General features: G+C 41.5%; 1 protein-coding gene across 1 annotated transcript; it reads right to left on the bottom strand.

The window, feature by feature from the left end:
• Window positions 1–1,733: 1,733 nt before the first annotated feature.
• Window positions 1,734–15,299, bottom strand: LOC124118403. The gene is made up of 6 exons (XM_048402939.1): window positions 15,022–15,299; window positions 7,122–7,413; window positions 6,411–6,497; window positions 5,783–5,988; window positions 4,807–4,884; window positions 1,734–3,511 (listed from the first exon to the last, which is right to left on the bottom strand). Exons 2-6 carry the CDS (start codon window positions 7,405–7,407, stop codon window positions 3,416–3,418), a joined length of 753 nt encoding a protein of 250 aa, XP_048258896.1. The 5' UTR covers window positions 7,408–7,413; window positions 15,022–15,299; the 3' UTR covers window positions 1,734–3,415.
• Between the last annotated feature and the right edge of the window lie 2,054 nt (window positions 15,300–17,353).

Genomic DNA, 17,353 nt, shown 5'->3' with positions numbered 1-17,353 from the left:
GTGTTGCTCAGAAGACTAATAAGAGGCTGATTTGACAAGTCGATACATGACTACTCTGAAAGTCGTTTGATAGAAGTTAATTACAAACCAATAAATATGTCAAGACTAGGTAGGCATTGCCAAATTATTCATTCTCGAGAAGTGTCCTATAATGATATAAATTAAATGACTCTCAAAGCACTTTTCAGATCTAGCATTGTCACTGGTCTGTCTGTATCTGTGCTAAAGCACATCATGCATCAGATTATCCAGTTGTCTCGATTCCCGTGTGTGTGCCTGTGTATGCGTGTCCGGGGTGGGGTTGATTGGGTCGACTTGGGGCTGATCTTAGATGTTTACCACTTTAGTGAAACTAAACCGTATGATGCAGACAAACCTGGATATATTATCACGAGGAAGCGGGATTCGAATCACCAACCATTGAGACGCTTAATTTATCTCCATACATTTGATCAACCATCACCTATACCAGCTTCTCGGACCGTGGACTGCCGGTTTGGAATAGGTTCTCTCTTCCACACGATTGTTGTAATTAGGTGCCAGAATGAGGGAAAATGCGGTTTAACCTCGCGTTAAAGAATATTGCACTTGCATAACAACGAACAGAATGACAATCGGATGACAGTGTGCCCTCGTGCCCCGACCGCGTTGATCGTTGGACATGCTGTCAATCATCACTGGCCGAACTCAATTTTGTACCGGCCGCTTACACAGCTTAACATCGTTTGTACCAGATCCCTTTAATCCGAAAACCTCTGGAACGTCTTGTTGGGAGTGTCAGTGGGAATATACGTCAAAACAACTCCGCACACTGCTCCTATTATTAATTAATCGTCTGCCCGTCCTCGTGAAATAGGGGCGGTCGGGTAGCAAAGTGGTTAAAGCGTTAATAAAGTAAATATTGACCTGTTTATCATGTCACTAACCCACTGTGGAATCTCCCAACCCCACATTATGCATTTAGGAGGCGGTGGGGTGGTCTAGTGGTTAAAGCGGTGGCTCGTCACGGCGAAGTGAGTGAGTTAAAGTTTAACGTCACGTCGGCAATATTTTAGCCATGTCTCGTCACGGCAAAGACCGACACAGTTCAGTGAGTGAAGCCCATTTCTTGTGTCCCCCGACGTGATATTGCTGAAATATTGTTAAAAGGGGCTTAAATCCATATGCAATTACTTACTTGTGATGCAGTTGAGTGAATTCGAAGTTGAATATCGCTATCTCGAACTAGTGGAATGATGATAAATTACATTTTCGACACCTGTATAATCGAGTTAATGGGACATCAATCACCGACAATACCAAAAGGTAAATATTTCATTTCATAAACAATTCATTAAGATGAAGGTAGAATTGACTTTTATTAAGTGTCCGATCTGAAGTTCAGGGTTTCAGCAATCTACATGTATATCAGAACGTTATATCGAGTGAGTGAGTGAGTTCGGTTTTACGCCGCTTTTAGCAATATTCCAGCAATATCACGGCGGGGGACACCAGAGTTATATCGAAGTATATTGTGCACCCATATGTATCGGAGCAAGGGTAGATCGGAAATGTTATGCGTCGCTATATCGCATCGTCAGCGAAAGATGACAATTTCGATACTACTGACCTTCAATTATTACAGGCCGAGCACTTATGTGGGACACGATGTTCTTATTGCCAACTGATGAATTTACTGTGAGTCTGAATGTCGGCTTTACGGAGCAAAATACCCTGTAAAAACAGCACGCACATTTTTGGGGAAAATACTTTATTTTCAACAACAAATTGACAAATATCGCTATGTTACACAATGAGATCTTGTTGACAGGTGGGATTATGTTACAAGTTTAAGTATTTGTGCCGCACGTGAGGTTTAAGAACAAATAGCATGAAGGAATCAAAATCTGGAAGAAAGAAAATACGGAATGCCTGTGGGGACAAAAGTGCTCCATGCTGAGCGTTCAATGACAAGAAATAAACACTTGTTGGATTGTCCAGTGATTTGTGGCTCAACCTGTTTTAGGTCCAGGAGGGCTGTGGTATTTGGATGAACATTTTGGAGGTTCTGACGGTTCACACTGGTTGATACTAATCATGAATAATATAATGTTTATGTCAGATCATGAATTCAACGATGTTGATGATAGATCATGAATTTAGCTTAGTTTGTGTTAGGTAATGAATACAACGTTGTTTATGAAAGATCATGAATAAAACATAATCTATGCAAGATCGTGAATATAACCAAAACACAGTGTGCAGAGCGGGTAGGCGTTTGATTTGTGCTCGAAGCATTGAACCTGCATTAAAGCACTCACTAAACAATACATCATCGACATAACAACAGCAGATATGTTGTTTCTTCCTGCCTCATCAACAACAAAACGTCAATAATATAATACTTAAAATTTAAGTAAAAGGGTTAGAGTTCTTGCAGTATGTAACGCAACGATAACGTTGTTCTAAAAAACGGGATAAATAATTTGCATATTTTAAATATAAAGTTTATCACATGGGTTGGGGTTGTTAATAAATGTAATTCACAAACAATGCGAGTTTTTTTCCTAAAATTTGATTGATAAAGAACACAACTTAAATTCAGTATTGAAAGATACAAACAACATGAATTTCACTTTGACAAACACGAATCACAGCTTGTAGGGTAATAAGTTTAATATTGCACATGGCCCAGCCTTCATCACGTGACCAAAGAAGGAGATAATAACCGATAACATAGATATCGAGTTTGTAAGGATTTTAACATAAAAAAACCCAAAAAACAATGGAGAATACCATGAATAAGTGGTAGGTTTTCAATCTAAATCCCTTTGCCATAATGTTGTATTTCTTTCAAGGTAATTGAATTGAATTTGCATTGTGTTCAAATGATTGATGACTGGTATACTACACAAGAGTCCTATAAACGTTTGGAACATATTCAGATTCACCCGAATAGCTACACAGATTCATAGATAATGTTGGGACGTTGTTCAATAACTGTTAAATAGATGGATACACGATTCCAGCTTTTTAATTCTACTAAAAGCTGACCTTTTGTTGTGATACTGTTCTTTAATAGCCATACAGATGGTGTATCCTCATTTTTTGGACAGTATCCTACTTGTTTGTTACTGGATATTTACATTTTAATTTAGATAATGTGGTGCTCCCTAGTATTAGATTACATCAGCAAATGTACTAAGGGAGATAACTACTCTGACAAGGTATAACACCTGCTGATGATTTTATTCATCACTGGCCGTGTTGGCATTTTTAACATATAATACTGTTGCCATAAGCCTGATTCACTTGCGTCTAACCGGTCTGTGTTAATTAATAAATGTAAACATAAAATGGCATCCATTGAGGTCAGAAGAGCTGTTGCGCAGGACCGGAAGTCAGCACTAAGACTGAGCAAGTTGTGCTTCCTTTTCTACTGGTGCTTGTACTTAATGACAGGCGACTTTTTGGCAACAACTCTCATTTTCTGGCCATGGAAATATGGGTTTGGAAGAGACTCCCCAGCCGACTGAAAAAGAATAGAAGAATAATAGAAGACGGCGCCTGACTCTGTCACGTGGTATGAAACAGGCTGTTGATTTGTCATCTCTTCTTACATTTTGGAAAACTGAAGCAGAGATGATAATCTTTTAATAAAGATTTTACTGACGAACGGTTAGTGAAGTGACATTTGAGATGTGATTCACATTTATCAACTTAACTATGTATGTGAAACTTACACTGACGCATTGTACATGTAGCAACATCTTGAAGACACACACGAATGTACCAATTCATTTTGTTATGTGGCAGTGGAGGTAGTTGTGCGTATATTTGTTGTGATTATGAATGCAAATGATTGAAGCGCTCGAAAATTTCTAGGGCCTGCGGCAGCGGCCAAAAAGTAAAATTTAGTTACTTCTTGTGGATGGTCTAAGACAACCATGACAGGCTTAATCGTTGAAGAAGTTTCGGATTGAGAAGGTTTCTAGAAGGGTGGCTGTACGAAGGGACTTTGGGCTCTTATGGGCGTCTTATGAACATGCCAAGTGCGGATTTGATTCCTATCAGAAAACACCAAGTTTATGTCAGATTTCAGGATACAGGCGACCCGTGAAGATCCAGGGTAGAATAGGTCTTCAGCAACCTATGCTTGCCGTAAAAGGCGACTATGCTTGTCGTAAGAGGCGACTAACGGGATAGGGTGGTCAGGCTCGCTGACTGAGTTGATGCATGTCATCGATCCCAATTGCGTGGATCGATGCTCATGATATTAATCACTGGATTGTCTGGTCCAGACTCGATTATTTATAATACTGTAATATTGCTAAGTGCGGCAAACAAACCAGCCAAATCAGGATACAGGCTTGTTTCAAGACATGCAAAAGTGACAAATTTCTGAACATTCGTGAGTGAACTATCATTAATAACAGGGCCAGATACTTGCTGCTGCTACCACGTGTTTGACCCATTGTTTGATTGTAAGTCTATCACTGTGTTTCAATATAGGGTATTGATTATTAATTGAACTTGTGTGTACATTACTGTTTCAACAAATTAGTTCTGTGGTTACCGCTGTCTGGATTAACCTCTGCGTTTTAAATTCGAAATTACCTTCTAATTATATTCTTCTAATGAGTATAGTGTTATTAGTTAGTACTCATGCTTAGCAACATCACATTAACACTCACGAAGCACTGCCGCATTAAGTATAGCCTCTGTTTGGACATGCTATTTGTGGTTATTGATAAATCCCCATGGTTCAAATGTTCTGACCCTAGGTCATTCTTGGACAGAAGGTCATACTTTCCTGACGTAACTTACTCTTTTATTCCGGCTGAGCTCGGGCGACTTCTTGGCCACGAGTGACTCTCTCTTGGACTCATCAGGCATGAAGGAGTTCTGGAAGAAAAGGGCAGGTTACTATAAGATTGAAAACATTGAAAACATGTGTCTACCTGTCAACTAATTTAATTCCAAAGACCTTCGATGGTGGTTGAATTAACTCCTAATGTCGCCACCATTTCGAAGGGTTGGGACCTGCTGGTTGGTTAAAGGATTTGGGACCTGCTGGTTGGTTAAAGGATGTGAACAGTATTGCAGTGATATCACGGCTCGTGGAATGGAAGTCCGACGTGACCCACGTCATGGACGTTACAACCTAGGTCAACCTATGATCAACCCTATATCATAAATAGGGAGAATCTGGATCCTGGAACTACGAAGAGACGCAACTCTTCAGACTGGAGATTCACACAGACAAAAGAAAATTGATATGGGATGATATAAGCCCGGACGACATCATCTTCTATACATCCAGCCCTCGCATGTCAGTAAACCCTCCCTAACTCCCGGATCCATTCCCGTTTTCGCAATCTTAAATTACCTGATTTCTGGTTGCAAAGTTCATGGGCTACGCTACTAGGTCTAATGTAGCAATCATAATGCGAGTTACACACCAGCCTCAATGTGGGGTTGGCCAGACCCATTGATTATGATCGAGTTTGCGAGAAATGAGACATTGAAAAACCGACGCAAAGGAATCCCTCTTGATGGAAAGGGTGTCTTCGTGTCCATTAAAACCGGCGGCGGCTTTGGTTTTTAGGTAATACGAGTGACCTCCCTTAACCTTTCCCTGTCCCTTATGTCGGCGTTTGATTGATCGGCAAAATGTTATTGAAAATCAAGAATGGGTGATTTGCGATCTCAAGAACAAGGGTAATGGATCCAGTAGTTTTAACGAAATGCTTGCCCTGGACATATAGAGGATGGGTGACATCACCAAGTACACTATACTTACTAAATCAGAGGCTCCGAGTGTGTTGAGTTCGGCCATGACCTGCTTGATTGCGGCGCTGTCACCCTGGGATTTGCTGCTGACGGTGCCCCGACCCTCGGGACAGGCGAACATGTGCTCTGTGTCACACGGGCAGTCCTGCTTCGCCATCAGCTCACGGTTGTAATCAGCGGTGTTGTTGAAGTGCTCCACGCAGTTGTTGTCTCTGGCTACAACATCACGCACGACGATGGTGAGATAGGGAAGATGTGTAACTATCGGAATAACAACTTCTTGCTTGCTTCTTCCTAATTTAATATATTACAGAATGTTTTGATATTGTGGGATTTTAGTAGGGCATCGTTCTATCAGACGGGGCAGGGGTAAGGTAGGTTGTAGTTTGTGTGTGGGGGGTGGGGTGGGGAGGGCGTAGTAGATGGAACTCATCGTTGTATCCGATAGGGCAGGGATCAGGTAAGTTGTAATGGGTGGGGTGGGGGTGGGATGGAGTAGGCGGTACTCGCCGTTGTATCTGATGGTGCAGGGGTTAGGTGGGTCGCAGCGGAACTCACCATTGTATCCGATGGGGCAGGGATCAGGTAAATTGTAGTGGGTTGGTGGAGGGGGTGGGGGTGGAGTAGGCGGAACTCACCATTGTATCCGATGGGGCAGGGGTTAGGTGGGTTGCAGTAGGCTGGGAGAGGTTTGTCCGTCTTGGCTTTACCTCCAGCTGCGCCACCTGCAATAAATTATAAATTATCATTTACTTTACAAGAAGGACTTTCTTGAAAAAATCAGACAATGATTGTTTTGTTCTTCCTCCAATAAGTCTTTTTTGAGGGGTGGGGGGCTAATTTCTTTATTGTAAGTTTGTTGGTTGGTTGTTTAACGCCGCACTCAGCAATATTCCAGCTATATGACGGCGGACTGTAAATAATCGAGTCTGGACCAGACAATCCAGTGATTAATATCATGAGCATCGAGCCACGAAATTGGGATCGATGACATGCATCAACCAAGTCAGCAAGCCTGACCCCCCGATCCCGTTAGTCGGCTTTTACGACAAGTATAGTCGCCTTTTACGGCAAGCATGGGTTGCTGAAGACCTATTCTACCCCGGAATCTTCACGGGTCTTTTTTTTATATTGTAAGTCGCCATTTAACACATGATTACTTTGTGTGTTGGGATATGACCGGGTTGAAATCGGTGACTTAATTATTACATGTCTGTTGTTGTGCTACGAGGATCTTCACTACCAAGTGGTTTCAATGCATTCTTCCTACTACACGTTACAGGAAAATACCAACACTAACATAATTCTGAATAACCTTTAACATTCAACACAGGCCCTAAGGCTCTCACCTGTTATAGACTGAGATCCAAACAGAGAGCTCTGTTCAATGTGTTCCTGGTCACGGAGATGCGTGCCCCCAAACTGGGGGTCCTTGTACATTGCGTCCCCGTAAGGGGCGGCCCAGTCACCGCTGCGGCTGTCAATATCGTCCCCAGTGTAATCGTCGAAGTTGTTGAGGTTCTGCATGCGGTAGAGGCGGGCCAGGTCGACAAGGGTGTCATAAGAACGGTCGAGGGAGAACTCGGCTACACTGAGGGTCACGGCCGTGGCCAGCACGAGAAACAGCTTCATCATGGTTGGCTGGAAGAGAATAATAATAACAATAATGATGAATATAAGATGATGATAATGATAAAAACTAATGACTACCACTTCGACGACAACGACAACGTTATGATGATTTCAGATCACATATGCCATCATAACTGGAAAAGACTAGTTTGGTCATGGGAATGTTTTTCAAATTGGTATGAACGTTATCAGACACGTGTAAAAGTAAAAGAAAAATACCCCTTTGATATTTGTAATGTTATTGAACTGGACCTCAGTATGAATATTTATAAAACAATTACAAACCCTTACTTTCGAAATTTTCGCCGTAATAGAGGTTCAAATAGAGTTACCCTTCGAGCATTATGAAATCCATTGAAAGTTACCTTTCACATATTTTGAATAAGGATCTCATGTATCACAAATGCGGTGCAATGGATATTAAAGGCTCAAAATGCCGATTGCGTACTCTTAACATCAACTGTTTGGGCTATTCAGATTCGATTATTTACACGCTTTCGTATAGCTTGAGTATTGCAAACTTGCATTATTGCTTTATATTGTAATTAATAAAAGCATTCACTTACTCACACGTACCGTTTATAGCATTGTACAATCAAAACGCGCATTGCATAAACAAATCTGTTAAAAAGAAGCAATTTATCTATATCAGATGAAGGACGCAGTGGACGTTAAGAACTGGTGTATGCTGAACAATGTCAGATAAACGTCCTTGCATAACAGAAGCCATTCTACACCATTAGAAATGTCACAAGACAAACATCCCAAGCGTTGCTTGAAGAAACGCAAAGAGCAAGGGTGATCCTGTTATTGATGTGTACGGTCCACAGGCACTGAGCAATGAGTTGATTAGTCCTGTTAACGATTCCTTGAAATAGGAGAGCTCTCTTCTTCATCCCGGCCATACGCCAGGGACACAACCGTGCAATGAGAATAAACAGGTCGGAAGATTGTGCGCGTCGCATAATTACACCCACCAGTTCTTGATTATAAACCAGACTGAAATTCTGATTGTTAGGATCCAGGAGACTCCCTGGAATGCTTTGTTTTATAGGCAAATTGTTCGTTCGTTTTGTCGTCGGAAGCGGTGGGCGAATCCTTGAAACAATATTGAAATTACAAAGCGACAAAAAAACATTTCCAAAATGTCTACAAAAAGCAGAGTCAGTTGTATGATTCATACTGAACTGACGGCCAAAAGAATCTTTACCATAGTTTTAAATCGCTAAAAGATAGATGCATGAAGCAAAATTTATAAGAAGGATCAAACACTCAACCAAATCAACATTTAATATGACAGGCATACAGCATCCGATATTGGCAAGACATTGAGTTGGGGTAGCAAAAACAAGCTTTCAACGTAAGGGACAAAGGGCAAACACTTCTAAAATCGATTAAGTTTAATGACAAGTCACATTATAGCGTGTAGTATGAGCCCATGCCCATCTCAATGACGATGATGTTTGGGCTGTCAATAACTGTCCCCTGTAAGGTCTGTAGAGTCCTGAGCCTTGAGTTGCCTGGCCACTGTCTGTCGACTAACTATATGCCCTAAGGCATTCGTCGCTGATGACATCTGGAGATGCAAAGTACGCAAGTACTGGTTTTCATTGGGCGTAGTTACCCTGGGTCTGCCTGTTCTTAGCCTGTCTGATGTCTGCCCTGTCAGCAACAAGGGAGCAACCAAAACTACGATTATGTGTTTTGTTGCTTCTATATTTAGATACATCAGTTTAACCTTTGAAATTGATCACCTCACAGCTGCCATCCTTGGAACTTTCTAACTGTGTCTCGAGAACACCTCTCAATGACTAACATATTTCTACGATTTCTATCTTCACTGGAAAGCCGAATATTTGGAAAACCGCCTTCTGAATTAAGGCAATATGCCGCAGAAAGGTGTGTGAGTGAGTGAATGATGATTGACGGAACATCCGGCAACAGTCCATTTATGTCACAGTGACCTGTAAGTGAAAGCATGAAACCAGTGAGTGAAAGCATGAGCACCAACACACTCCATCGATGAACCCTGACCACTTGATCCCCATTTTAGTCGTCTCTTACGGGATCAACGAGGCACTGAGAAATCCATAGCTGTGTTTGTTTGCATGTTTGTTGTTTAACGCAGCATGCAGGAATTTTCCAGCTATATGAAGACGCTCTGTAAATAATCGAGACTGGACCAAACAGTGCAGTGATTGATATTACGAGGATCGATCCACGCAAATGGGATTCGATGACACCCGATCCCGTTAGTCGCCTCTTACGACAAGCATAGTCGCCTTTTACGGCAAGCATGGGTTGCTGAAGTCCTATTCTGACCCGGATCTTCAGGGGTCATATTGCCTGGGACACAATTATTATAGTGAAAACAAAATCATCATATAGACACACGTATATTTTAACTGCATAGAAGGGTGGAAGTTCATAGTGTTGCATGAATGGCTCGTATTAAATGCGTGAAGCACATAGGAATTCTAAATTGAGTAACGTAAATATTGTTTTTGAAGAAATAAAAAATATGGGCATAAGCTGTCGGAAACAAGATGGAACTATATTTGTAGACAGAAGGGATAGGCGATCTAAATGATGAATAGCCCATTGGAAGCCATGACTAGAACAGATTGTGGCTATTTAAGCAATTGGCATTTCACGTACAAACATTTACAGCCATATTTGTAACCATGGCAACAGAAACACTTCAATTATACTCCGTTTACAAAGTTTTCAGAAATAGCACAACTCCAGTTGCATTGAAAATAGTTTCAGTGTGACAAACACGCGAGAAGAACAATGGATTCTCAGTGGAACATATCACAATCTTCAAATCTCCAGCACAACAGAATATCATTGGGTTCTGACGTTGGGATCTACAAAAGTACATTGTTGCACACGATCTACGTCACTTACATGTTATGGGAAGGTTCTGGAAAGGAGTCTTATTATACATGGAATCTCCGTCAAAAGGTTAACAGTTAACATAAAGCAATAACTTCATGTCTTCTTATCTTGCTGGTAGTGGACGTTGTCCGTGACTGAGAGGTGTGCACGTCATCGCCATTGCTGTATGTAAAGTATGTATGGCAGTTTCAACCTCAGCATTGATATATGCACAACAAAGGCATGCTATCGTAAAAATCTGATGATAAACAAAATAATTGTTTAAGTAGACGTGATAAGTCTTGTTGTGACAGATGATGGGTTATGGCGTTTTGTAACTATCATTTCATCGGCATTATTAATCCAAAGAGATTCTGTCATTGTCACGAAAGCGTTCATCACAAGGCTTGTCATAAAATATGTTAACCTTTCCCATCTGAAAATGAACGTGCGTGACAATTGTGCTTGACAAATTGTCCTTTCTTTTCAATTCAGGCATACATTGCATATACAATTGTCAATAGCATCATTAAGCCACTCATATTAATGCCAGTTATATCATTAAGGTGTGTATGTCATTGTCAGTGACATCATTAAGGCGTGTATGTCATTGTCAGTGACATCATTACGGAGTGTATGTCAGTATAAGTGGTATCAGTAAGGCGTGTATGTCATTGTCAGCGGTATGATTAAGGCGTGTATATCTGTATAAGTGGTATCATTAAGGTGTGTATGTCATTGTCAGTGACATCATTAAGGCGTGTATGTCATTGTCAGTGATATCATTACGGAGTGTATGTCAGTATAAGTGGTATCAGTAAGGCGTGTATGTCATTGTCAGCGGTATGATTAAGGCGTGTATATCTGTATAAGTGGTATCATTAAGGCGTGTATGTCATTGTCAGTGATATCATTACGGAGTGTATGTCAGTATAAGTGGTATCATTAAGGCGTGTATGTCATTGTCAGCGGTATCATTACGACGTGTATGTCATTGTCAGTGATATCATTACGGAGTATATGTCAGTATAAGTGGTATCATTAAGGCGTGTATGTCATTGTCAGCGGTATCATTACGGCGTGTATGTCATTGTCAGTGACATCATTACGGAGTATATGTCAGTATAAGTGGTATCAGTAAGGCGTGTATGTCATTGTCAGCGGTATCATTACGGCGTGTATGTCATTGTCAGTGACATCATTACGGAGTATATGTCAGTATAGGTGGTATCAGTAAGGCGTGTATGTCATTGACAGCGGTATCATTACGACGTGTATGTCATTGTCAGTGATATCATTACGGAGTATATGTCAGTATAAGTGGTATCATTAAGGCGTGTATGGCATTGTCAGTGATATCATTAAGGCGTGTATGTCATTGTCAGCGGCATCTTTACGGAGTCTATGTCAGTATAAGTGGTATCATTAGGGCGTGTATGTTATTGTCAGCGGTATCATTAAGAAGTGTTTGTCATTGTTAGTGATATCAGAAAGATGAGTATGTCATTGTCAGTGACATCATTAAGGCGTGTATGTTATTGTCAGCGGTATCATTACGAAGTGTTTGTCATTGTCAGTGATATCAGAAAGATGAGTATGTCATTGTCACTGGTATCATTCAGGAGTATGCCATTTCCATTGGTATCCTTAGGACGTGAATGTCATTGTCAGCGGTATCATGTTCGCATGTTCGCCATTGTCACTAGACATGCCAGCAATGGTAAACTGTCAACAGCAGCATAGAAATTGATACAGTTATAGCATGAGAACGTTCTCTCCATAATCATGAAAGTAATCATGTTCTTGTAAACATGTTTAATTAACACTACCCGTTGTGGTGGAGTTTCACAACATCTCAGTTTGGTTTGTATCACGCCTACTTCATGGTACCTAAGCTTCGAGTCTCGGTCCTTTGCTCACCAATAAAGGGGCCATGTGTTCACACTTTATTTGAGCACAGAGGTAATTAGCAGGCAATGTGTTTGGGTATAATGGGACTGTGTAGCGAGGTAATACAAATTACCACGTCCATCCATGGATGTAAGATTATGTCATGCAGTGTGACGGAGTTGCAATATTAATACGCGCTATAAGTGGTCGATAAATAATCCAAGTTGCCAGAAGCTAAATGCAGTGTAAATGTAAATATTGTAGTAGCATCAACATCGGGGAGGAACTACACGTCTTCTGATCTATGACACATTTTGCGGATTGATGGAACTTCATTCCGTCCCTTCTTCCTCATTTGTTCATCAAGCCACAAGCCGCATTAACCTCTTTGATGCAATATAAGTAATTCACATAAATCCAACAAGTTTCGTAACAACACAATAATATAACATATCATGTACTCTATGTGTGCGATATGTATTTTCATATATTTAACGGGCGGTGGGGTAGCGTAGTGGTTAAAGCGTTCGCTCGTCACGCCGATGGATCGGGTTCGATTCCCCATATGGGTACAATGTGTGAAGCCCATTTCTGTTGTCCCCTGGTGATATTGAGGGAATATTGCTAAACCCCTACTAACTCACTTCCACGCTCATATACAAATATTGTGTTTTAAATCGTTCTGTGGGTCTTGTAGCCAAGACATTTTCAATGATCTGATATTTCGATCTTTCCAAAATACATAAAATTACTGTCACACGTCAAGTGTATATTCAGCAACTGGTAATCCAGGATAGGTTGGACCAACTCACAAAACGCGTTTGAGACAAGTAGGCGGCGCAGAGAAGTTGGGCAAATGTATTTGTTATAGGTAGGGAAGGTGCACGCATGTTGTGCACTGTCAGCCCGTATCAAATAGATCACCCTCGAATAACCAGTTCTTGTTTGTTTCGTTTTAGCGACCATCTTTTCCAGTAAGTTTCGTACAATTCTTTTTCACCAGGGATGAGTATATTTTTTTAATGAAAGAGCAGGGTTAACACACTGGGCAATACTTAGAGTAGCTTGCCATTTCTTTCAGACATTGATATATATAGAGAATCTCACCCGAGTGTCTTTTGATATCAAATATATCAACACAAGTTGATAAAAGTGGAAAGATTCCGAGGCTTGCCGAGGATATTTGCCACTTTTATCAACGAGTGTTGATATATTTGATATCAAAAGACACGAGGGTGAGATTTTATTTATCATTCAACATAATTCTTCCAACTTTTCAGTTTGTAGACAGTAATTAGGAGTGTCTTCAGTGTAAAAAGTACTGCTAACAAATTCAGTGGCAGAGCCATTATTGATGTCATTTGATTGTGACGTCATGGTAACCAGTGACGTCACAATGGTCTGCAAAGCATTGTGATGTAATTTCATTGCAGCGGAATCTACAGTGTAGATATCGCTTGATCTCATCCAAGCGATATCTCCTGTGGGAGCCAGTTTTGGATGATAAACAATAGATATACAGATGGAAAATCTATCAGCCGCTTGTTTTTCTGACCGAGGATTACCTTACAGACGGACCGCCTCCGTGGTCTAATGGTAGAGCGTCCGCCCGGAGAGCGGAAGGTCCGGGGCCGCGTCATACCAAAAGACGTTAACAGATGGTACTTGTTGTTACCCTGTCTGGCGCTCGGCATTAAGGGTCTAAAACAAGGACTGGTCGGCTCGGAGTCAGTATACTGTGTCTGAGTGGGGTATTCATGTTAAACTGCGGCATGGTATATCCGTGTGCTAGCACTAAAATTCGGCATCAGTACGGACTAGTACAAGCAGCCACACACACAGATACACGTGCATGCACGTTGCTATATAAGTGCAATAATCTTGGACGCGACGTTAAACCCCATTTCACCTCACCTTACAGACCGTATACAGCTGTCTATTACTGACAACGCAAAACAACATTCATTCAGTAACTAAGTCGTATTTTAGAGACGAACGACAACATGTATGGATACTAGAAACTGAAAAAAATTAATGTTATTAAACGCCATGCAATTGATCATGATAGGCTAAAGATGCTACATAAGGGTTAACTAAACTCTCACTGAATCAATACCATTTATGACTTTTGCCCACGCAATCTGGCTTGTGTTCACGGTGATGTCTTGTAAACGGCGATGGGTAACAATGGCTGTGTGTGTTTAATGGATGATATGATGCCCCCTACAGTGTTGTGATGAGGTCACTATCGACTGGATCGACACCTTTGGGCATATATTCGACTGACAATCGCCGCATGAGGGCGTACCATGACGAATAACGGCTTTGTGTAACGAGAACCACGATGCGACACATTGACTCGACCAGATAAACACAGTCTCCGAGACGATTGCTTTTATCGATTTTTGAAGTGATGTCAAACGTTTTGGATATTTCATGAATATTTTATCTAGTATTTTAAAATTTGGTTTAAAATCTATTCCACCCCCTATAAAACTCGAACAGAAAGAACTCTTATAGAGTAATCAATTATGTTAAGATTAAGACGATGCTCTAATTATATCTAGCTTGTTTCTGCATCAAAATTTACACGATCTATGAAATCACCTGTTATTGGGAATATGGAATGATTGCTAGAAATCTCTAGTCTACGAACAATACTGAATATGTATATCAACAGTAGTCAGTATTCTTCACGTTCGACATATGTCGAGGAGAAAGCAGTAAAACCACACGATTACATGCGCAAAGATTGGTGCCAATATGTCCAGTGTTTTGGTTAGATTCTAGATAGTCTACAACAACATTCCCCTATTCAAACGAAACATGTGGAATAATTGTGCTTACCGTTTCTGGTGACTGCCCTGTTGAAAGATGGAAGAAAAATGGCCGACTATTGACGTCACAACGGGTCCTCGTCAGTTTCACTCAATATTCATGGAACATTCGAAGATGGTCAGTTCGTAGAAAAGAAAACCATGCGCCTATTGCACTGCTAGGGTGGAATGGATGCTGCTAGTTTTGCAATACAACCCAGTCTGACTCAGGAACACAGTCGTCTGGAGGTGTGTCTGTAAATGGCAGATGCAAACTGCTATTTGTCTGACTAAGTGCCAAATATATCGATTAGGAAGAGCAATTGAATGCGTTATTCGGCAAACCTCCCCGTGGTGAGAATGGCGTCTCCGTGTTGCCATGGCGACCATGTAGCAAATCGATAGTTGCTTCGCGGTAGACCTAGGTGAGAGGAGTTCGGACGTCACACAACTGTCATAACAATTAGCACTTAGAATCGTGGAGCCTGTGTATGGTATTAATCCTGTTTACAGGATAGCATTGCGACACCAGTCTTCTAATGGGTTATATCTGAACACGGAACCTTGGAGGGGGTGATTTAAGCTAAAACCGGGAGCAAAATACAGTAATTATGGACACAATTGCTCTTTCATGTGATATTTTGTATATACTAGTATCTATTTGTAGACGTCTTTTCTCAGATTCAGGGCTTGGAATAAATCAGCTGCCTTAATTTCATAGATGGTTTTGTACTTTTAAATTGAGACGGAGGACCCGAAGGCTGGAATGAACTGACTTGGTGATTTCGAACTGATGGAACCGATTTCGAGATAACTGTACTGTCGAGATAAATTATCGCTAAAGACCATGACCTACGAGGGCTGGTTGAAAAGTTCTAAGCCTAACTGTGAAAGACCCGTACCAAGTCGATGGTTTTCATTTATGTCTCCACATAGTCCCCTTCCAGGTTTACACACTTTTTCCAGCGATGCTGCAAAGCCTGGATGCCGGTCAAGAAGAAAGTGTCTTCAGCCACCCTAAAAAAGTCATTCACAGCGGAAATGACGTCATCATTACTAGGAAAATGGCGACCGGCTAGTTCCTTTTTCAGTTTGGGAAATAGGTGGAAGTCTGACGGGGCCAAATTGGGTGAATAAGGGGGATGGTCAATGAGTTCGAAACCACAATCATGGATCGCTGACATGGCAACCACCGATTTGTGAACAGGAGCATTGTCTTGGTGGAACAGGACTCATTTAGTGAGCATTCCCCGTCGCTTAGCTTTGATAGCTTCACGCAACTGTCTCAGTAGGTCAGCATAAAATCTTCCATTGATATTCTGGCTTTTTTCAAGATAGTCAATCAGCAGAATACCCTTGGAATCCAAAAAGACTGAAGCCATCACCTTTCCAGCAGAAGGAACCGACTTGGTTTTTTGGGGGGCTGGTGATTCCGTATGCTTCCATTGTTTAGACTGAATTTTGGTTTCTGGTTGAAAGTGATGAATCCAGGTCTCATCCATGGTTACAAATCGGGCCAAAAAATCATCGGGATCTGCTTCAAAACGGTATAAATTGTCACGGGACGTCAGGAATCTGACACGTTTCTGATCCGCTGTCAAGAGCTTTGGCACCCATCTTGCAGAAACTTTTGTCATTCCCAACTCGTTGGTGATAATGTGCTCAACCCTCTCATGAGAGATGCTCACAACACTGGCAATATGTCGAGTGGTCAATCGTCGATCAGCCATCACCATGTCATGCACCCGGGTAATGTTTTCCGGAATGGTTGCTGTTGAAGGCCTTCCTGCACGCTTGTCATCGTCAAGGCTCTCTCTGCCAGGCTTGAATTCCGCAGCCCACTTCTTTACAGTGGAAAAGGAAGGGGCATCATCCCCTAAAGTGGAGACCATGTCAGCATGTATCTGCGTTGGAGTTAGCTCTTTCAGTTGCAGGTACTTGATGACTGCCCTAAGCCAGTTTTGTCCATTTCTGGTGATTTCAATCGGTAGGTTCACAAGATGGTCTGGTACAAAGACGATAATAACACTACAGTTGCAGTTCTTATGTCTATGATTCATTAAATGATTGTACTTGTTGGTGGCAAAAGTTTCTTTCAATCCGATTGAGATATCCCACTTAGGCTTAGAACTTTTCAGCCAGCCCTCGTATATTGTGTTGTAACATGTAGTCTACCTATCAGGGGGACGTGCAAGATGATTGCACTCATGTAGCGACGTGCAGGTGTGTGATTGCCTGCACCGGTGTGGCCGGTTTTACAGTGCTAGCCCACTGAGATACCAACAATTTCATTCGCCTTCATTGCGTCAAGAGTGGGTGAGTGAGTGGTGCTATTCCAAACACTCCCTTTCGCTGTGACGTCA

This window comes from Haliotis rufescens, unplaced genomic scaffold (assembly GCF_023055435.1).
Source record: "Haliotis rufescens isolate VD_foot unplaced genomic scaffold, xgHalRufe1.0.p SCAF_3, whole genome shotgun sequence".
Lineage (NCBI taxonomy): Eukaryota > Metazoa > Mollusca > Gastropoda > Lepetellida > Haliotidae > Haliotis > Haliotis rufescens.
This window is presented reverse-complemented; position numbering and strand designations above follow the sequence as displayed.